Source organism: Leptidea sinapis, chromosome 13 (genome assembly GCF_905404315.1).
Source record: "Leptidea sinapis chromosome 13, ilLepSina1.1, whole genome shotgun sequence".
Lineage (NCBI taxonomy): Eukaryota > Metazoa > Arthropoda > Insecta > Lepidoptera > Pieridae > Leptidea > Leptidea sinapis.
The window spans coordinates 11,927,229-11,950,215 of NC_066277.1; the positions used below are offsets into that span (position 1 = coordinate 11,927,229).

The following is a 22,987-nucleotide window of genomic DNA, read 5'->3' on the forward strand; positions in this document are numbered from 1 at the left end:
GAATAGATTCTCAGACACTCCCAAGGCTTGCCGGAACTATAGGCAATAAAATGGCCGATGACATCGCAAGAGCTGGAGCTAAAGCATTCCAATATGATCTGGAACCTATTAGAGAACTGCCTAAAAGCGTCATCGAAATACACTGAGCAACCAATGTGCACAAGAAGCACTGGAGCAACTCAACAGGCTTAAACCATTCCAAAAAACTGATTAAGACATTCAACAGTAGAAATGCGAATGAAACCCTATCAATAAACACGAAAAACCTATGCATACTTCTCAGGATGCTAACTGGGCACTGTCACCTAAACTAGTAGGAATCAAAAACGAAAAAAATTGCAGATTTTGCCTTGACATTGATGAAACGCCTCTTCGTCTCCCCTGCGATTGCTGCTCACTAATACTTAAGCGTAACACCCTTAGTGACTACCCTGCTCCCACGTGATCTTTCTAATATTCGCCTTAAGAAGATACCGCGGTTCGTGTGCGGCAAACGACGACGAGCTATAAGTATGAGTGGCGAACAAAATTATGGACGCGGCGTTAATAAGTCTCATTAAGACTAGATAAACAGCCACCCTCTCAAAATAATAACACCCCGTGCTATCGTCTGCATAGCAAATTATACCTTTAATTTGCAGCATATGCAAGAAAAGACCGTATGAGATACCATGCAGCCTTAGGCGTGTACTGGTTTTATGTCGGAGCAGGGACGGTCGACAACATCCTTTTTTACCCAAAAAGAAAGTTACACTAAATAAAGTCCAGCTCACCAGAGCGGTAATCGATAGTTAGGCTGCTTCTTATATAACGACTAGCAGACTCTCCAAAATTGGGCTATAGACACATATACATATTATGAACAAACTAATGTTCAGGCCTAGATTAGCTAGATCGAATCTAGGCAGATCCGCCCCCTTGTGTAGAATAGTTGTCACATACAATAATATGGTTAAAAGAGCTGACATTGATATTTTTCGGCACTAATATGAAAGAACTGCAAGATTAACCATCTTTCGTAGTTATTGTTTTTTCTTCTGTTTTTCTTGTTTATTAAGTAAGAACATGGTTATTTTTTATCAGCCTTTTGCTTGTGGCTTTATTTTTTGTAATTAATTAATTAATTAATTAATTGTCTTTAGCGTTAAGTAACATTAAAAAGTTTTAGTAAAACAAAGAATGTATATTGTACCTATTTAATCGTGTCGAGTTAGCCTTTAAGTGGAGTGTAAAAAATTATAAAATAATTAGAATTAGTAGATTAAGACAGTTATATGCACGCTGGCTTTCCAATAAATAAATAAATAAAATAAATATTGAGCCACTGAGTAAAGTAAAGAAAGAGTCTGATATTCAAAGATTACCATAAAAACATTAGGGATAAGTGTAATGAATTATTGAGCGCCTGATTTCTTATCTAACTCAATAATAGCCAACAATGTGCATATTAATTGCTTAATTAACCAATTATTTAAGTCATGCATTTCCATAAAAACAATAACAAGACCGCATAAGAGGAATTTTGTAATCATGAGAGTTACTAAACCTACTAAACTATCTAATAATTTTGTAACTAAATACTTATCTTGAGACATAAAGCTTTCACTGACACTACAGCTCTCAATGAGGGTCCCTGCTTCAGCTGCTATAGTTTAATAATTGATATCGGTTTCTTAATTGGACGTTATTCCGGAAAAACGTTCCAAACCAATGTCGAAATTGAGTTAAGAACACAAAACTGGTCACGTTATTCATATTAACGGAGTGACAAAACATGGCTGCCCTACTGTCACTCTTTAAATGACTGCATGACTTATGGCCGTTCCCGATATACTATCTACAGATAAAGATAAATTACTACCTTCTACTGTCAATAATCTGTAGCTGTCCCAATATACCCGATAATTCATTCTTATCGCCTTATATATGGACGCGTGAATTGCAATTTCCATACTTCTATCGCTGGTAAGCTAAACGTCATCCCATTGACAGACAGCGTGTACGGATAAGGTGAGTAACCGTCGATAAGTTTATTGGAACAGAAAAGTCAACGATAGTTACGATTTTTTATCTCAGGTAGGCCACAACCGGAGATAGACTGAATATTGGGAACGGCCGGTTTTTCAGGAACTACTTTACTTAAACGGTCAGATTTCGTTCAAACTTCGTAGATTTATCGATGACCGATGTCAATACATTAATTTGATACTATTATTCCATTTTTCAATTTGCAAAATAAGATTTTTGTTAATTTATATATTTTTTCCATTTATGGTGGTTAAGGCAGGAATTGATGTTAAATTTTATTTCAACCATTATCTTTTCAACCAAAGCGCGTTTTTATGTTTTTTAAAAACTATTTTTATTTATGTCTTATTTTTTTTTGATTAGTTTTCATTTTGTTTATTTTATTGATAAAATTACGCTACGTAGACATCTATTCATACAAATTAAATCTGACCGCCTTCATAAGGTTCAATTGATAAATTTCAATATAAAAATCGCAAATATTTCAACCTGTACATTCTAGAGGCACGTCTTTAACATTGAACACGTCACAATGAATTCACGCTCTTTATAACGAATTAACAAAAAAAATTGTAATATATTGATTGAATACTCATAATTACAACAATTATACTGATAAAAATGTATTAAGATCTAGTGAAAATAGAAAACACCGGCTTAATTTTCCTTGAAGTGTGATTTTAACTATATTTATAAGATACTGGATCTCTTGGCTTTGCGTAGAGACCTCGCTTCATTGTGTGTCTTCTACCGCATTTTCATGGGTAGTGTTCCGAAGAGCGAAGTTCGACCTGATTTCTGCCGCTGAATTTCACCTTCGCACGACATACCACAAATTAGAATATCATCCCCACCATCTGGATGTATGGCGGTCCTCCACAGTGCGGTTTTCAAGGAGCTTTCTTTCAAGCATAGAAAGCTGTGGAATGACCTTCCTAATGCGGTGTTTCCGGGACGATCAAAAAAAGCGCGCCCCTGTGTTTCCTCTGGTGTTGTAAGAGAATGTGGGCGGCGGTGATCACTTAACACCAGGTGACCCGTATGCTGTTTTGTTGGTTTCCTGTTTCAAAGTTGGATGTACTTCCACCAAAACACAAATATGTCTATGTTTTCCTGTTTTTAAGGTTGTTAATGCTATTCACATTTTATCGAAGATCTCAACACACATTTAAGTAATTAAATAAAATTTTAAGCACGCTATTTATTTAGTTAGCGAGTAATAAATCTCATAATCTCCTTAATAACCGTTTGCTACATATCTGCACGGCTATGAATGTCAGTCACAATACAATTGGAAAGAGGAAGCACTTATTGATGCCTGGTGTGTATTGTTCATAAGTAATATGGGTGTTAAAAATCAGTGTTATGCCACTCTTATAGGTAAGTGTTTAAAAAACTTTTTGAAGCATTTACTAGCACTTTCACCACCTACTCAATGCTTGGTTTTTTTGTTCACTTGTCATTTAATACAAAATTGTTTCTGACAATATTCTTATTGTATTTGTTAGCAGCTAGTTAGTATTAATTCGGTCTGGAAAAAGAAAACCTTTAGAAAAAAGCTTTGATGTAAGTTTAAAAATAGTTCGTTTTCTCAAGTAATATAGTAGTCTGTGATTTTGGTGGAAACTGGAGTTTTTTGTTACATATTTAGTGCAGGAATTACTTAGATGTCATAATCGTTTACGTCTTTCAGGTAGGTACATGATTTTATTATAATTACTAGCTGACCTGACAGATGCTGTTCTGCCAATAGATTTTTCCTCATATATATATCGGCAATTCATTATATAGTAGCGCTCCCTCAAACTGTATAGTTTTCGTACCATAATTTGTCTTAGCTTTAGTAAGGACGTTTATACCCCTCATCCATAAAAAAATAGAATAAAAAAAGGATTATGTGGTTTTATGAAACCACGGTAAAAGTGAAACTTTTTTTCACATTATAGACATTTAACTAAATATTTTTGGAATAATATTCCATTAAGGGTATAAAAATCGCTTTATCAATCTTAATTTTATACTTGGAAAATTGGAATGATAATGGGAAATAATAAAAACAAACAAAATAGCGTGGAGCTCTGGCACAAATGAGTAATAGTCTTATACACTACACGGTCAGCTGCTGCGAACTATAGGCTCCACCCGACCGTCACGCAACGTGCAACACACAGACGAAAAAGTTTGAGACGATGTAATAACAGTTTCACTTTAAAATATAATGGACAAGTAAGTTTTCCTGTGACAATTTAAAAAATACAATTCGTCAGTGAATAGTTAACATAATTACAATAACATATAATACGTAAATGAACGCATGTACGAACATGAAATGATATTTATTTATTTTATCGTTCTACATACAATAGTTGTTTGTACAAGATGTATTTAAGGCATAAGATATATTATCTACCAGTCTACATACAGATTATAGAGATACAGACTTGAGAAAAGATAACATTCTCTGCATAAAGGAATAGAAAAATAACATGGTAATAGCAAATTACCGGACATTTTCGTATCAGAATTTCCGAATGAAACTTTAACAGTTAAATTTATATTAGATTGTTCAATACGTTTTCCCAGTAAAATAATTTAATAAAAAAGCTGCCTACTCTGAGACTACAATGAACTCCGACGTCTCAAAGTCGCGCTTTTTCTCAAACTCCATATACTTGTTGTAATATGGTAGTACTTACGTAGTTTATTTTATCTTACGTTATAATATGTAAAGCAACAGATAGATTCTATTATCGTCTATGTTCTGCGAATACAAAAATATGTAGAAGTTATGTAAAAGAGTGAAAGTTACGTAAAATGTGCGTGTGGTGTCGCACTAGAATAGCACCACCCCATCTTCACCCGTGTGTGTTGTAAGAGGCGACTAAGGTACATTAAGAACGGGGGGTGGGCTTTCTTTCCAAGCGAACACCACCATCAACTGCGACCGCCAACCCGCCTGCCAAGCGTGGCGATTATGGCAAAACCCACCGAATTAAAAACATGACCTCCTCGGCGGCCCCGCTCGTGGTGGCCGCGGTAGCAACGATAAGCTGTTTTCTAGGGTTATCACGAATCGTCTCGTGCGCAGGTTCGACGACTTCCAGCTTCCCAAACAAACCGGATTCCGAAAAGGCTGTAGCACCATAGACCACATACATACGCTGCGGCAAGTTATACTCTGCCCTTACCGGCCAATACAGCTACCTAAGGAATACGTCTCAAATGAACATGGACAAGGTCACTTGTTGAATCCAACTCGGATGGACAGCCAGCGTTCGGGAAACTCCGTAAAATCTTCTCGTACCAACTTCCACAGGGTCTGAAGACGAAGTTTGTCAACCAGTGTGTGTTGACAGTGATGACTTACGGTACGCAGACGTGGTTGCTAACTATGGTCTTATGATTAAGCTCATGGTCGCTCAGACGGCAATGGAGAGGGCTATACTCGGAGCTTCCGTTTTTGTTTGTGGTAATAATTTAACTGACGGGACGCGAACTATAAGTGATCACTCACCTTATATTAACAGTAATGCTATTCAAAGATACCTATCTATCTATGTATGTTCAACTACACACCTCTTCGGAAGACACTCAATGAAGCTAGCACTACGCAAAGTCGAGTGATTATACAGTTGATAGATTTCATAGATCACTGAATCTCCGACAATAATTCGACCAACTCAGCGTTGCACGCAGTCAAATAGTTCGACTACCTACTAATTAATATAGTTGTTTTCAGTGTGCTATCTGTGCTTAACAACTGGTTCAATGTTCACATGGCCGTCGTCAGTAATAGAAGTCTTCGGTTCTCCGAACACGACACTAAACAGAGTCATGACAGACACAGAGATATCACTCCTTGGAAGTCTCTCATCTGTCAGCGCGCTGATCACTCTGCCATTTTCAGGATTTTTCTTGGATACTTTTGGACGAAAATATACTTGTATTGGATTATCGATATTGCAAGTTGTAAGTTATTTGATCATTTTCTAGAATATACCAAATGTCTGGTATAAAACCAAAGATGACAAATTCCTAGAGCTGCCAACTAGGGTTCAACAAACTTAACAATATTTTTTTATATCATTATTTTTTTTTATGAAAATAAGGGACAAGATGAGCACGACGTTCAGCGGATTCTTGAAAAACCCCAAAAAATCTGAATAGCACTGCAACTGCGCTCGTCACCTTGAGACATAATATGTTAAGTCGGTCACAGTAATGCTTATACATTACTGCTTCACGGCAGAAATAGGCGCCGTTGTGGTAGCCATAATCTAGCCGGCATCCTGTGCAAAGGAGCCTCCTACTGGCAAATAACTATGTAGGAAGGTTTGATTAGTGGTGACACCCGTTGGATTAAGAGTTATAAATATAATATCCCAGATTCTTGGAGGTTATTAAATCAGAATATTTTGGTAATACATAGAAGCAATCTGTCAACAAATTTCGTTGCTTTTATGAAACACACTGCAATAATTCTGTAATATTTCAGCAGTGAAACTGAATTGAATGTTTTGTCACTATTCTGAAAATACTTGTCCTTAGCTCTGCGGGTATGAAGAAAAGTATCTCGCCAAAAATATAGTTTTTAAAAGTAGTGCGGAGGGTAGATCCAAATCTTTTTGTTGTACTAATTTTAATAACTTAGTATATATAGTTTATAGTCTATATGTTTATAGTTTATATATAGTTTTTAGTATATATAGTTTATAGTCTTTTGTAACGAGCTTAGTTACTAGAATGGTACGTTTATTATATAAGTGCAATTATTTTTCTAGTGAATATTTGTAGGCACCAAAGTTTTAGTACCTACCTTTTCCTCGTAATGTTTTATGTGATTTCTTAGTCCATTTAAATGTTAATAACTGGATATTGCATTGTTTAATAGTAAAGCCATTGATAAAGTTACGCAACAAGCAAGAACAAAAAATAATATTGTAATAGTGTTATTGTTATAAATTAACAATATTATGTTGTGATAAAAAAAACAATTAATGTTATTTTGCTTACCAAGGCCCAAAAAGTATATTTACCGTAATTTTGTGGTTGTCACACAAACTGATACTTATAATTTCGTCACATATATTATAGGAATATATTATAACGCCAATCTTAAGCAACAAAGAATGTAGAGCATCAAAGGGCTTAGTTAACTTATAATCGTTTCATAGCTAAATTCTTTCTATCACGGTTTTTTTAATGGTAACGGAGGACAAAGGAGCGTACGGGTCACCAGAGGAATCACAGGAGTGTTGTCGGCCTTAAACGAAGGTGTACGCGCTTTTTCTGTAGGTACCCATGTTGTATCGTCCCGGAAACACCGCACAAGGAAGCTCATTCCACAGCTTTGTAGTACGTGGAATAAAGCTCCTTGAAAAGCGCACAGTGGAGGACCAACACACATCCAGATGGTGGGGATGATATCCTAACTTGTGGCGTGTCGTGCAAAGGTAAAATTCGGCGGTTAATTAATTAAACACGTTTGCGTGTTTAAAGTTTAGATGATTTAAACGTCTAGATAGATCCTCTTGCGGCTAGACAACCGATGAAAACAGGCCAGATTTATTACTTTAGTGCGCGTGACAAGCTAGCTCTTACACTCCCACCAGTGGGAGACTCCTTTGCAAAGGATACCGGCTAGATTATGGGTACCACAACGGCGTCTATTTCTGCCGTGAAGCAGAAATGTGTAAACATTGCGGTGTCTCGCTCTGAAGGGCGCCGTAGCTAGTGAAATTACTGGGCAAATGAGACTTGACATCTTATGTCTCAAGGTGACGAGCGCAATTGTGGTGCCGTTCAGAATGTTTGAGGTTTTCAAGAATCCTGAGCGGCACTGTATTGTTAGAGACTCCGCAAACTGCAGACTTTCGATCGGCCGATAGTTTGGTTGAGTTCGGCTGTTGAGTGCGCACACTGGCCCGACTAAACAGTTGGGTCTGTGATGAGTGCGCACACTAGACAACTATCGGCCGACAGTGTTAGGGACGATTCGCTATTAGTTTTAAATCGGCTATTGATGAGTCTGGCCGTCTAAACAATCGGTGGTGTGCGCACCTAGAAGAGCGCTGTACTGATTTAACAGTCGGCCGATAGTTTGCTGACGGTTCAGTTTGAAGGCAATCGTGTAGCCCATCAAACTTTTTTGTCGGCTAATACAAAATCGTTATAATGTGCGCACTCTCATACATCTTCATACTGATTAAGAAACCAACCAAACTATCGGCCGATCAAAAGTCTGCAGTTTGCGGGGTCTCATAATTACCATCAGCTGAACGTCCTTCACCTGCTCGTCTCGTCCCTTATTTTCATAAAAAAAAACACTCGTGATTTGTATGTCACTTTGTTTTTTCCACGTTTGCACAGCTGTCACAGTCTATCTAGTCGTATTAATGATCTTAGGCCTAATGATCTGGATTAAGGTTACTCTTCTCTTCATTCAGTTCATGTTCTGATTTCAGATTGGCTGGACTATAGTTATAAGTTTCAACTATGTGGAGACAATACTTGCGGCGATGTTCATATCAGGTCTCAGCTTCTGTATCTACCTCGTGGTCCCCATGTACACCGGGGAATTTTGCCAAAACTCCATCAGAGGAACGACCACATCTAGTGTCGTGATGTTTTTCGTCATAGGCTGGCTGGTATCTTACATCCTGGGAGGATATCTGGAGTACCATATGATGAATTATGTCAGTCTTATCATGTCGATACTATGTACGCTTCTATTATTTTACATGAGGGAATCGCCGCTGTATTTGATGAAGAATGGATTAGAGCAGGTTTGTAGAATGCTGTTTTATGCTAGTTATGTGATTAGAATATTTAAACTTTCTAAAAATTATCAACAGTATATTTGATACGGCTCAACTTTAGTTCAATCGGTGTAAGTACCGACTAGTTTCAGACCAATCGAATGTGGTCGCGCCCTTTCTTGCACTGCGTGTTTGTGCTCGTTACGTGCTTGACAGGGCGCATGGTGTGCCGGCAGTGATCGCGATCACGTCGATTACAAATATATTGTTAAATGATTGATAGTAGTTGACATAATATATAGGTTGATATGCTCTATTGTTATATCTTAAAGCTGTGCGCCGTGGGTTGATAAGCTTTTAACTTAGATCATTTATACGTCTATCATACTTATATGTCAATCGTCAAATCGTCGAAAATCGTTTTGTGTAATTAATCCCAGATGTAAGGGTTATCACTATAAAAAATAACAAATTGTTTAGATTTGAAAGAGCAACATCTCAAGTCAATTTCGTAATATGCAAACAAAGAGTATAATAATATATAGGGAAAAGAGAGCCCTCTCTACGCATTATGAGCTGTCTATTTGAAAGCTGGCGCCATTGCAGATTGGCCCCGAAAATAACTATACATAAGCTCGAAATTCATTTTTAATGTTCTGACGCAATTAAATAGCTAACTCTACTTTTTAATGTAGGTATTGCAATTTTTTACCATGTTGATATTGCGCGTAGAGTTGGTTATCTAATTTTGTCACAACATAGAACTTAAAGGATAGATTTAGTAGTGTAAATATGCAAAATGGAACACGAGAGCTACATACATGTGCAAACGCTAGGCGTAGCCGCCATTTTATGACCAGTGGGCAGTAACACAAATAAAGGAAAGTTGAAAGGTTTCAAAGCGAGTGACAGCTGCCAAAGCTTTCATTTTCGGGCCCACTAACAGATGGCACTACAGTCTTCTGAAAAAGTCACTTTAAGGCTTCTGTCCCACCCCTGTATGCAAATATTGGGGTTGAGCAGGTTATCAACTGTAAAGTAGATCCTGTAGATAGACAAAGACATCTCAAGATTTATGAACTCTACGTCACTCGAACTATTCCTTTGTGTAAAAATAATATTTAAAGATTGTGCCGTTCAAATAATCACGTGTCACTTACTCTCCCCCTCCCATGTTATAAAATAAAAGTTATTTATATTGTTATAAATTGTTATAAACATATTGATGTTTCATAGGAGGCTGCAGCAACAATTGCATATTATCGAAATGAGAATGTAAGCTCTAAAGAGGTTCAACAGGAGATGGAGAATATACGAAGAGCACTTAATCCAGAACTAGATGGTAATTATCTTTTAACGTTTGATGGTTTTGTTTCTTCCACAGACATTGGAGAGTTAATGGCGCTAACTAGATTTCAATAAAGTCTTTTGTGGGGTGATGTATATGCTTTCACAACAAGATCCTAGAAAATGTTCAAAACTGTTTGTGTGCTATACGCTACTGTAATAATGGAGCGACCGCCCTCAGGCTATTAAATTAGAAGTTTAATTGTACAATATAATTATGAAAACATATTTCTATTTGCGCCCATTCTTCTCAGGCCTGAGGCATTCTTTTTGGAATGGGTGGTAGTTTTTGGCTCTCAATAAGTGATGTCACATCCTATTTTTATATATATATTACAAAATATTTGTATTTGAAACATCTATAACACAATCAGAATATATTTCAGCTGTCAAACGGCAGACATTGCGCTACTTTGCGCTGCTGTTAAATGTCAAAATAACATCAAAGATCTGTCAGTTGAATGACATAAGACAAAAAGGTTTTTACCAATGTTATTAAAAAAATTGGATGTAGCTTTTGTTCGTATTGACCGCTCTGTAGCATATATTATATATCTGTATATATAATATATGCTACAGAGCGGTTCCAACACTGTTGTAGGTATATACCTCCTTTGTCTGTCTTATCTGCTCGTATTTTTATGAAAAAGAGAACACGTTTGTACGAGGAGAACGTAGGAATCACGTAGGATTTTAAGACGTGATCACAGTCGCCCACATTTTTCTCTAACACCAGAGGAATCACAGGAGAATTGCCAGCCTTTTAGGAAGGTGTTAGCGCCTTTTATAAACTAAATGAAAAATGGGACTACCCGCAGAAACAACGCTTCGTTCTTCGTTCGTTAATTTGCACTGTTCACTAGCTAACAAAGGCGTAGTCAGCGGGGATTCGATTTTATAATAACTATTTCTTATACAGTCAAAATTTAAAACAGTAGAAAATGTATCTTTGTTATTGATAATTCAAATATCGAATAATCTATAAAATTACTTTCAGTTATTACCTATATATAACCATGATTCACTACTGATAATTAATCATAAAAATATTTGTACCTAATAATTGAAAATTTAATGTAATTATTTAAAAACCAGGTACTACATCAGAGACAGAAAAGTTGAACCCGAGTTCGAACAGAGAAAAGTTATCAACATGGGAGTTTCTTAGTAAGTATGTGTAATTATATACAGGATGGTTTTTTGAGAAGGGCGATGAAGGTCAAGTCGGAAACTACGAGTATCAGAGAAAAGTAGTGAAAGGAGTCTTATATCTTTTCATAGTTTGATCCTTATCAGCAACAGAGTCCCTTGGTTCTATAATACAGGATGTATTTTTTTTTTGAAAAATCCTTCGGGTCGATATCCGTCAAAAGTTCAAGAAATTTAAAAAAACAAAATATGTAGTTATTTTTTTTCTTATAAATCGAGGGCATGATTCCTTTCACCACTTTTCTCTAGGACTCGTAGTTTCCGACTTGGCCATCATCGCCTTTCTCAAAAAACCACCCTATATTCTAGTATGAATGGTTCTTTCAAAATTTTGAGAAATATTCCGTAAAAAATATCTTTATAGTCCACTGAAAAATCTTCGCCAGTATTTCAACAAGCTGTCATACCACTTTAAGAAAAAAAAAACTACGTTTAAAAATACGACTTCAAAAACTCAAAAGTATAAAATATCTTAGCTAGCTTTATCTAGCTCTTATGCAAATCATATTTCTTAAAATTAATAAAATACTATTATTTGTATGTGCTATTGATCGGGAGTAACTCGGTGCCTGCCCGCTTGGGTTGTTTGGTTCTAGAGCCATAGTTTCTCAACCTTATTTTGCTCACCGCCCACTTTGATAATATGTGTTTTTCTAGAGTATTTTCGTGTATTTTTTTTGCCTTTTTAGACTATATTTTTTTATCTACCCACGCCCCATCTGCGCCATCTCAATGCCCCCTAATTTTCTCTGGGTCTTCTGCTGCCTCCCCCCCCCCCCTCAAACGCCCACAAGAGGGCGTTATCGCCCACGTCGAGAACCTATATCTAAACGAAGCTAAAAGTCACGCGTGGCGAGTGTAGGTACCTGCCATTTCATTGGCTTGGCACCGACTTCAAACCTATCAATAGGTAGGTACAAATAATAGTATTTTATTAATTTAATTATTTATTTTTATTAAAGGTATAAGATTTGCATAAGAGGTGTATTTAATTGATTATCTATTAAGTTATTTTATTCTTTTGAGTATTTGAAGTCGGTTAAAAAGAAAGACTGGACAGTTATTATGATACCTAAGATAGTTATTATCACATGTCATTTTTATCAAAAGAGAACTAGAGTTGGGGACAATGCTTGATGAAGTCTTCATTGAGATGGTATAGTTCATGGAGACAACACAACAGAATTTGATGAAAATGTTAATGTAAGCAAATGAGACTTAATTAACATCTTACGTCTCAAGGTGACGAGCGTGTTTGTAGAGCCGCTCAGAATTTTTGGGTTTTTCAAGAATCCTGAGCGGCACTGCATTGTAATGGGCAGGGCGTATCAATTACCATCAGCTGAACGTCCTGCTCAGTCCCTTATTTTTAATAAAATATATAAATAATATAAATTATCTATATCGTTATAAAATCAAAATCACTTTATCCATGTAGGAAATACTTTTGATCGTAAAAAAGCTTATGAATGTCAAAAGTTTTCTTTTTATATTTAACGCCAGTTCGGAAAAGGTGAGATGAAGTGGCAAGAAACTCATTGTCATTCTTTTAAATCAAAATTTACAGCTTGATATTTTTATAAATAATCTCAATCCATATAACTATGTATATAAAAGAGATTTCCACGTATATAGTCACTCATCACGATATCTCTGGAACCATTAGAACTAAAGACTTGAAATTTGGTAGGAATATTCTTTTTACCGAGTCGAGGTCAGTTAAGAAGGGATTTTACGAAATTCCAAGTTTTTTTTTATTATGAACAGAACAACGTCTGACGGGTCAGCTAGTTACAATATATTATGTAAAGTAATGCAGCAACAATACCTACTCAAACGTCAAATACCCAATGTCTTACACCAATAAGTCAAGACGGTAAATGTAAATTTATACGTAGGTATAAACAAGTTATTGAGTACAGTAGATGCATCAATCCACACACACCGTAAATAAATAAAGGTATTTTGCGAGAATTTTATTAGCGATTGACAAAAAATAACTATAATTAATAAATAATCTATATATATAAAAATGAATTGCTGTTCGTTAGTCTCGCTAAAACTCGAGAACGGCTTGACCGATTTGGCTAATTTTGGTCTTGAATTATTTGTGGAAGTCCAGGGAATGTTTAAAAGGTTTGAATAAACATGAAAATCCACGTTTTTATATAAAAACAACAATTTTGATCTGTTCGATCAAACCGACGTGTCCCCCGTCGTTCAGAAATCAAATAAAAATAATAGTTTAAAATGAATAACTAATTGTGTATACTAATAAAAGTGACTTACATGTTCGATAAGAATTAAAAATCGTAATTGTAAATCTTTGTCGCTGTAATTGTTAAGGTGTTCAAAAGTAACTTTCCAAATATTTAAATTGTAAATTTATATTCATTTCATAACCTTTTTAAATTTATATTCATTTCATAACTTTATTATTATTTCACCACCATGTCAATAAAACTTTTGTTAAATATAACACATTGCTGAATTGGAAGAGCGGAGACACCTGGTACAGACATTATTTGCTTAAAAGGTGACTCCGGCCACTAGCTGCTGTAAACTATGATTTTAAGAGAAATTAATTATTATTATTATTATTATTATTATTATAATTATAAATTTTATATCTTTCTAACTTTCTGAGGAGGTAAAAAATAAACTTTCTTAATACACTTAAAAAATTATTCCTTTTGTTTGTTTTAAGTTTATTTTATACAAAAGTAAAGGTCTTTTATTTATCGATTGAGGCAGTACAAAGTCTGCCGGGTCAGCTAGTAATAAATAAATATTGACACACTTTTACGCAAATTATCTTGCCCCAAACTAGGCATAGCCTGTACTATGGGTACAAGACAACAATACATATTTAAAACAATATAATGAAACATATAAAAATACACATTCATGACTCGGAAACAAATATTCATATTCAATTAAAAAAAACATCAAGCAGAGTTTCTGGCTACAGGATCATCCTGCTACCACAAGTAGCGCCCGTTCACGAGCATGACGCATGAACCAGCCATCGCCCGGAAAAAGCTGAAAAAGCATTACAAACTAAGCGTAAAGAAAAATATCCTTGGGTTCATTAAGTAAAACAACAATATTTTCAGAGAAATCTCGTTCTACCCGCCGTGGTCTACTTCTATCTTTGGTGCTGTACTCCGCATCAGTATTCCAAGGTCAGGTCGTAGTGCAAATGTACGCAGAGCCACTGTATTCCGAAGCCATACCAAACATATCACCGACTGTCTGCAGCATCATATTCGCCGTGGTGAATATTTTCGCAGCAATCGTTGTGATCTTCCTCGTAGATAGAGCGGGAAGAAGGGTAAGTGGTCCTTGTGCAAATAACTTATATTCTTAACACCATAGGGGACCGGTACGAAAAGGAATTTTTAAGGTATTTTATTTGAGGCTTTTTAACGTTAACGTCCTGCTCTCCAAAATCACCCTATAAGAGCACCCGTGTACTAGAGTGGCCACGGCCTGGCTACGGTTTTAAATACGACTAGCCTTCCGGCTGGCTGGCAATCGGGTCGTATTAACGCCGTGGCGGCTCCAGCAGTTGATGAGCTGACATAAGCGGAGATAGACGTCGAGGAAATGGCAGTCCTTGCTTTTTACACTTTATATTATGATGATGCGATGATACACGGGCCGCAATCGTCACGACCTGTATGCACAAAGAACTGGTCGTAGCGACCAGCAAGCCGCAGCGGCCTCGTGCGCGTCACTAAATTCATGATTTTATGGACAGCCGGGTCGTAGTCGGGCCATGGTCGCTCCAGTGCTTGGGCTCATAGGTATCAGCTCCATTTGACGGCGTACAATGCAAAGCTTCTCGAATGGTCTGGGTTTCAATGTTCTGGAACGGCTAGATCACTTGCTGTTGCGTAGAGACGTCTTCCGATCCACAGAGTGTCTTCTACTGCATTTATCAAGGGGAGTGTTTTGAAGAGCTGTTTGACCTGATTACTGCAGCCGCATTCCACCTTCGACACACCATAAAGTTGGATATCATCCCCACCATGTAGATATCTGACGTTCCATGTACACGTACTCATGTACTACGAATGAGCTTTTTTGTGCGATGTTTCAAGGAATTAAAAAAGATACATTAAAAATAAGCGCCTACAATTACAAAAATAGCCATTCAGTCCAGACTGATGATAAATAATAATAATAATGATAAGCAAAATGATATATCTTAAAATGTATCAGAATGCCGTTAATTTCTGGTTTCAAACTAACTCGCAAAGGTACAAGGTTCCTCACAAAAATACCTATTCAATGCACGTCTAATTTATTTCCGTAATTTTTGGAAATAAGCTATAATATAAATGGTCTTTGTTTGAGGCTCTTTCAAGTCTAAACCGCTGATCTTATCAACATGAAACTACCACCATTCGATGCGAAATTTATACTAGGTGGTTTATGGGTACTTTTCGAATTCTAACGTTCCTTCCTTTTAAAATTCGCACAGCGAAGGGGGCGGGAACGGCTAGTGTCTACGGCTGAATTATATATGTAAAATAGAAAACTTATTCCAGCCCCTAATGATCTACTCGTCGGTATGCACGGCAGCGTTCGCCCTGGCTCTGGGCTCCCAGATTCAGTTCCACTGGGGACCACACTGGGTGACTGCAGTGTTCATGTATCTGTTCTGCATCACATATAGCACCGGAGCGGGCTCTATACCATTCACAGTCAGCTCGGAGATTTTTCTACCTGAGGTAATTAAATTAGTTTTTCACAAACTCGAATACGTAAAAAGTACGTCAATACACAAGACCGTCACCAAACGATGGCCCTGGGGTAGAGTCACGTAGAGTGTAGAGACTCCTTATTTTTTTTATTAAAAAAATATGTTGGCTGTTTTCGGGGTTTTGTTTCGTAGGATCTCAAATCAAGTTATGTAGAATTTCGTTGTATTATATTGATATTATAAAAAACTGAATTTATTTATTTTAAGCACGTTACATTAGCAATAGTTCCTCTAGTAGTTAGTTAATTTTCGCGAATCTCTATATTGAGCATCATCCAACATTTTAGTTTTTTATAAACTCATAAACTACTACAATGCTTTCAAATACTTTTATCTATAGAAAGCCTACGTTAGCACTTGGCATCTGTTATTTTATTTCCAAAACAAAGGATGATAAAGAGAGAGAAGTAATAATCCATGGTATCCAAAACTTTCCAATACAAGTTATTGTTGCGGATATAATTAATCTCTTTAATAAATACTAAAAGCTATAAGTATTTATAATAAAAAGGAGTACCTACTTAAAATGAGGACACCATATGGATACCTTCAAAAAAGCGCGTACACGAACCTAAAATACCAACGACGCTACTGTGATCCTATTGAACTTTTTTTTTAAATTTTATTAAGTGACACGGGATACAATTCCATAAGCCATCCCTCTGGCCTGTGCTCTGGTGTGGCAAGAGTGGAGGTGGCGGTGATCACTTAGTATCAGATTACCCGTACGCTCGTCTATCCTTTTCTTCCATATTGTGATAGACTAGAGATTATGTTTAGTGGAATAGTTACTAGCTGCCCCGACTACACAGAAATAGATAACCGTATGTAGGGTTATCAGATCAAAAAATTCGAAATTCCGATGAAAAGTCCGAATTTCATTGAAAATCCCTGAGATTATTTACAGTTCATTTTTCTCAAACTTACTTAACAATTAAAATAGTCGTAATATTATCGTTTCATACACTACACATCGCACTTAAAGCGGAAGGGGGGTAAGTTCATGTTCATCAGCGGTCAAGTTCATGTGGGACAATAAATCAATAATGATAGATGATACCTTAAAATCTTACTAAAAACTTTTGATAAAAGAGATCATTAAGTCCTGAGATTTAATGAGATTTGCACAATCCAGCCGCAATCCTGAGAAGAGTCCAAATGTCCTGAAATCTCAGGACTAATCCTGAGAAAATGCCGTAACTGGCATAAAAGTAGCTATCTACTTCATTGTTTAAGAGATGTAAAAAACACAGTGCGCCAAATTTTATTTTAAACTGTTTAGTTTGAACCCATTTCAAATGTATACTTTTGTTTTCAGATAAAGAACTTCGCAATAATAGTTTCGATGGAGTACTTTTTCTTTGGATTTTTTATTATTCTTTTTATTTTCAATCCGCTGGTCAGCGTTGTAGGTAAGTAACTCTACGTATGTCTGTAAAAAAAAGTATCGAATCTTACTGATATATTATGTAGATCTACAGTCTACATCACTTAGACACAGTAAACATATGTAACAGTATGGAAACAGCCTTGTCGGTAAAATTCTTACCTACACGTGACTACTCTCCATTGAAGCATCAACACGCACAAGGAAGCACAACCCTTGTCATGTTATTTTTCTAACCGACTTTAAAAAAGGAGGAGGTTTCAACTGTATTTTTGGAACAAAGTTCCTTATGGGGCATTGCGGAACGTAAAAAAGTAAAAATCGTAAGTCTTTAAATAAGTTTTTGTGTAGTATATGCATGATGGCTATACAGTGTCTAATGTAATACTTTTAATCTATATGATGACTGTTATGTAATATTTTTAAACAACATTTTATTGGATGTTTTTCTTGGAGCATTTTTTTTTAATTTTTCGTTGAGATATTTTTTTTGAAACATTGACGGGAAACATTTATATTTTGACAGTACTAGCTGGTATTCGTTTCAACATCCACGAAAACCATGACAAAACACATGTAGGTAACTATACAAATGATTTAAGTTTTCTTTAGTGTTAATTCCGCCAATATTTGTTTTTAAAACAATTCGACACGTGTTTCGCCTCTACACGAGGCATCCTCAGGACGTGTTGTCTCGTCAAAATCTGGCACGAGACTGCAGCAGTCTCGTGCATCATTTGTATAATTATGGATTTCCGCAAAGTAACGCCTAATTTTATATTTTTTTTTACATGTATTTTTTGTCCAAAATAAATAAATATAATAAAAAACACCCTCGAAAACCATTTAACCACACTCATAAAAAAACTTTATGTAAATATTATAGCCTCCATCTTAGTGTAACATTTTGAATTATGTTGGCGAATTTATTACAATCGATCTCACGGACTTATAATTAGAATACCGACTAATTATAATAATAATATAACAGTAAATCTTTCTTAATAAGTATATTTAGTAAGTAAACTATACTACTTTATATTTTAAAAAATGATAGCTCCGGTTTAATCGGAGCCGAGTTCAAACAGCTGTATACCCCGCAAAACGCTGGTAATTTTAAAAACCGTGGAAACAAAGAACAACGTGGCCCTAGCCTTGACGCGACACTCGCTGCTGCACGACCGCGAAAACCGCTTAGGGGCCTCGTCGATGCGCATGTTTGTTGAGTGTGTCATTTCGAACGTTGTTGTCAGTAGCTTTGTAGGTAGTTTCCATACTGTTACATATATCTACTGTGCTTAAACATAATATTATGAGTAATAGATTTGAAACATTTATTTTCTCAAAATTGATTTCTTTAGAATTCTTTTTGATGTCATTTCTATAGATACTACTACCGCTTCAGAAACAAATGGCGCTCTGAGAGAGAAGAAGCGGCGCAAGAAACTCTCCCAGCCTTCTTTTGTTGCGCTCTTTTTAATAAAAATATACAATATTGTACTTTCATTGCTACTGCTATAAAATAATCACAATCTAGTCATAATCAAGTCCCAGGCTGTCCGATCACTTTGATATTCAGCTGTGGAGTAATAGGTTTTACGACACAGCCATTTTTTAATAAAACATTTAAATTTAGTTATAGATAATGCCTGAACAGTAGGAAGTGTATACATTTACCCATAACCCTAGATTCATAAACATTCGTCTCACAGAACTTGCGAAACACAAATTTGTTTCTACTGTTTCGAGTGAAAGAGATAGAATGCTGAGCTCTTAAGTACCTTCCTAGAACGTTTGACTGTTAGTGTAACGAGTGACCTTGACTCGCAGTGACATCTATTTTGCAAGTAGACCTTTGATCGTCTGACGAATATTTAAGAATGTTTAACTATTGATGAAGTGGATCGTTATTTTTGAAAATCAGGTTTTTGACGATATCTGTTTTTTATAAATTAAAAGTAAGTATGTGATGTTATTTTACATAATTATGTTATTATGTTAAGCTTAATATTATATTATTTTTCAAAATGTAAAATTACGGGTACAATACTTTAATTCAACTAATTTTAATTTAGAATGGAGGATCGACAAATTATGGACTACCTGAATCGTTTATCCGATTCTGATGATGATTTTACCAATCAGCAAAGAGATGAGGATTTAAGTGATTTTGAACATCATGTGGAATTTCAGGAGACGATCCAAACAGATTCCGACAGTGATAACGACGGTCAACCAATTGGAATACGACAAACGCAACGCCGAAGCGGTATCATTTCATCTTCCGATTCAGAAAATGAAAAAACACAAGGTACAACTTTCCATTCTACACCGTCACGACTTATAATAATTATTCCATCAACTCATAATCTTAGAGGGAAAAATGGTCACAAATGATCTGCAAAACCTTTTGAATCTTTGAATACAAGAACTCCAGCTAGAAATATCGTGCATATAATTCAAGGCACAGATAATAACGTAAAGGACATTATAGAACCAGTTGATTGTTTTTCTACTTTTATAAAAGCTGATTTAATTTGTAACATAGTTATACATACAAATGAAGAAATAGCGCTGAGAAGTTCGAAATATAAAGAGAGTACTGCTACTATTTCTTCGACATGCGAGGAGTTGAGGGCTTTGCTTGGATTCCTTTTATTGTCAGCTGCAAAAAAAATAATCATCTCACGAGCTTAGAACTATTTGATCCTACATTTAGTGGATCTCGCTATATATCAGTGATAGATTTGACTTTTTGCTAAACTGCTTACGGTTTGACGATAAAACAACCAGAACTGAACGCAAAGCTGAAGATAAATTCGCGAAGCGTTTATTCAAAAATGCAGGGATAGCTTTAAAGCTGCAAGTTATATTACAAGAGACGAGCAATTATTGTGTTTCAGAGGGCGTTCTCCGTTTAGGATGTATATTCCATCAAAACCTAGTAAATATGGCTTAAAAATTTTAATGCTTTGTGACGCCAAAACATATTATCTGCTAAACGCTATGCCATATCTTGGAAAAACTGAAACAAATGGTAATTCACTCGGATCTTTCTATGTTAAGAATTTGACTGAAGATATATGGGGCAGCAACCGTAACATCACAATGGACAATTGGTTTACTTCTGTCCCTTTGGCCCAACAGTTACTCAAAGCACCATATAAACTAACAATAGTAGGTACTTACGCTTCGAAGAAATAAACGAGAAATACCGCCTGAGCTGCTTCAAATGAAAGAAAGACCTATAGGTTCGTCCATGTTTTGCTACGTTAGGGAAATGTTCGTTAGTATCTTACAAGCCTAAAAATAATAAGAACGTTATCTTGCTTTCTACCACTCATCGGGACGGTACTATTACAGTACTATATCAAGTTTTCTCACTCAAACCCAACCAAAGGTGCCGTAGATACGTTTGACCAAATGTGTGGAAGTGTGTCTTGTAGCAGAAAACGCAAAGATGGCCATTTTGTTACTTTTACGGCATACTCAATATGGCAATAATAAACTCGTATGTCATTTACGTACACATTAGTGTAAAACAACGGCAACAAGCAGGCGATGTTTTGTAAAGAATATTTAACCGTGGTTACGGAAAAGGCACGAAATGCCACCTTAGAGGAGATGCCCAAAAACGGAAAATCGCCGAAGTTTTAGGTGAAACGCCTACCATTGATACAACTGGTTCAAATGGGACCCAAAAAAAATTGTGGTCATTGTGACTATAAAATACATCGTATGACAAGGTTCCAATGCAAGTCATGCAAAAATTTTATGTGTATCGCGGCCTCATGTGTGGAATGTGTCGATTAACTTTAATTTTTATTAATTAATTTCTTTTTTACATCCTAATTAAACATATTAAACAGTACCATACTTAATTTATTTTGTTTTATTTACAAGTACCGATACACCAGTCATTTAAATCTGTGAGACGAATGTTTATGATTAATGTTCCTCTTAGATATGATTATGAATCTATCTTATGAAGCCTACTAGAATTAGTTACAAGCAATCCCTTATTTCTAGTGTTATAATAATACTAGCTGACCCGGCAAACGTTGTTTTGCCATATAAAGTATAATTCACGCGATAGTTTTATAAGTAATAAAATATTACCTATATTATAGCCTGTACATCATTTTGTTCTATTGTCATTAGTTTTTGCAGCGCACGCAAAAATAGGTTTTCGATTTTACACCTTGTGTTACAAAATAGCAATTTTATTACGGATCCCTAATTTTGAAAAAAAAAAACATAGCCTATAGCCTACCTCGATAAATGGACTACCCAACACAGAAAGAATCATTCAAATCGGACCAGTAGTACCAGAGATTAGCGCGTTCAAACAAACAAACAAACACTGCAGCTTTATAATATTAGTATAGATTAACGTAGCAAAATTTTACTTCCCGCCTTTTTAAAAACGAGACAATTCTCAATCCATGCGGATCTATGTACTTATGTAAGTTACCTACCTTTTACTTCGAACTTAATACCATTTCAAAAAAATGTCCAGTTCTCGCGATTGGATTAATAAGTAATTTTATTGCGGAGATTCCTCATAATTGTATAGGTAATTTAACATGATTGAATAATAAAGCATTTCATCTGAAACCATTTCGCTTTATCATATATAAAGAAATAAATAAGTTGTACTATAGATTTTAAATTTATATATATTATTATTTTACATTTATAAATAAGGAAGGTGATAAGGCTAATGAAGCTGTTGCATATCTGTGAGGCCAAGGCTATGGGACACGGTTTAATGTTTTTTTTTGTTATATACGGGACTGTGATATTATATCTATTACATCTTATGTCATGTTTTAACATTTTAAATTTTTGGAGACTTGCGAAATAATGTTTACCATGTTGTCACATTGTAACTGTTCGATTATTTTCAGGTTTATCGGGCGTTTTCTACATATTCTCAATAGTATGTATTTTGACGGCGTTATTCTGCACTTTCTACATGCCAGAGACGAAAGGACTTAGCGTTGACGCTATACAGCATCTCTTTGTCAAACCAAGATGTCATCGTAATAAAGTTTAAATTTATTTATTTTTTCAATCTCTTATCTACAAACTGTAACCGTGCCATTTGATCGATGTAATTTGCAAACGGATTCGTAGCCAATTTAAGAAAATTAATAGTTTCCATGCAGAGTAGATATATTTTGTTTCGTTTTATTTTTAATATAAGAGAGGCTTCCAGTGGGAGGCTCCTTTGCACAGGATGCCGACTAGATTTTGGGTACCACAACAACGCCTATTTCTACCGTGAAGCAGTAATGTGTAAGCATTATTGTTTCGGTCTGAAGGGCGCCGTAGCTAGTGAAATTACTGGGCAAATGCGACTTATCATCTTGACTCAAGCTTACAAGCGCAATTCTAGTGCCGCTCTGAATTTTGGGTGTTGCAAGAATCCTGAGCAGCACTGCATTGTAATGGGCAGGGCGTATCAAATACCGTCAAAAAAGG

General features: G+C 35.8%; 1 protein-coding gene across 1 annotated transcript; it reads left to right on the forward strand.

Moving 5' to 3' along the window:
- The first annotated feature begins 3,299 nt into the window (after positions 1 to 3,299).
- Positions 3,300 to 22,564, forward strand: LOC126967418 (facilitated trehalose transporter Tret1-like). Its single transcript, XM_050811874.1, has 9 exons — positions 3,300 to 3,408; positions 5,768 to 5,997; positions 8,493 to 8,813; positions 10,023 to 10,128; positions 11,229 to 11,300; positions 14,459 to 14,676; positions 15,899 to 16,081; positions 17,432 to 17,525; positions 22,411 to 22,564. The coding sequence occupies exons 1-9, from the start codon at positions 3,372 to 3,374 to the stop codon at positions 22,557 to 22,559; spliced, it is 1,410 nt and encodes a 469-aa protein (XP_050667831.1). The 5' UTR covers positions 3,300 to 3,371; the 3' UTR covers positions 22,560 to 22,564.
- Positions 22,565 to 22,987: the final 423 nt, after the last annotated feature.

What these genes read in the sequence shown, in the direction of transcription:
- LOC126967418 (XM_050811874.1), top strand. Translation starts at nt 3,372, where the DNA reads ATGGGTGTTAAAAATCAGTGTTATGCCACTCTTATAG. An exon ending in TGAAGAATGGATTAGAGCAG is followed by an intron (nt 8,814 to 10,022) that starts GTTTGTAGAATG and finishes GATGTTTCATAG; the next exon opens with GAGGCTGCAGCAACAATTGC. An exon ending in TAGATAGAGCGGGAAGAAGG is followed by an intron (nt 14,677 to 15,898) that starts GTAAGTGGTCCT and finishes AACTTATTCCAG; the next exon opens with CCCCTAATGATCTACTCGTC.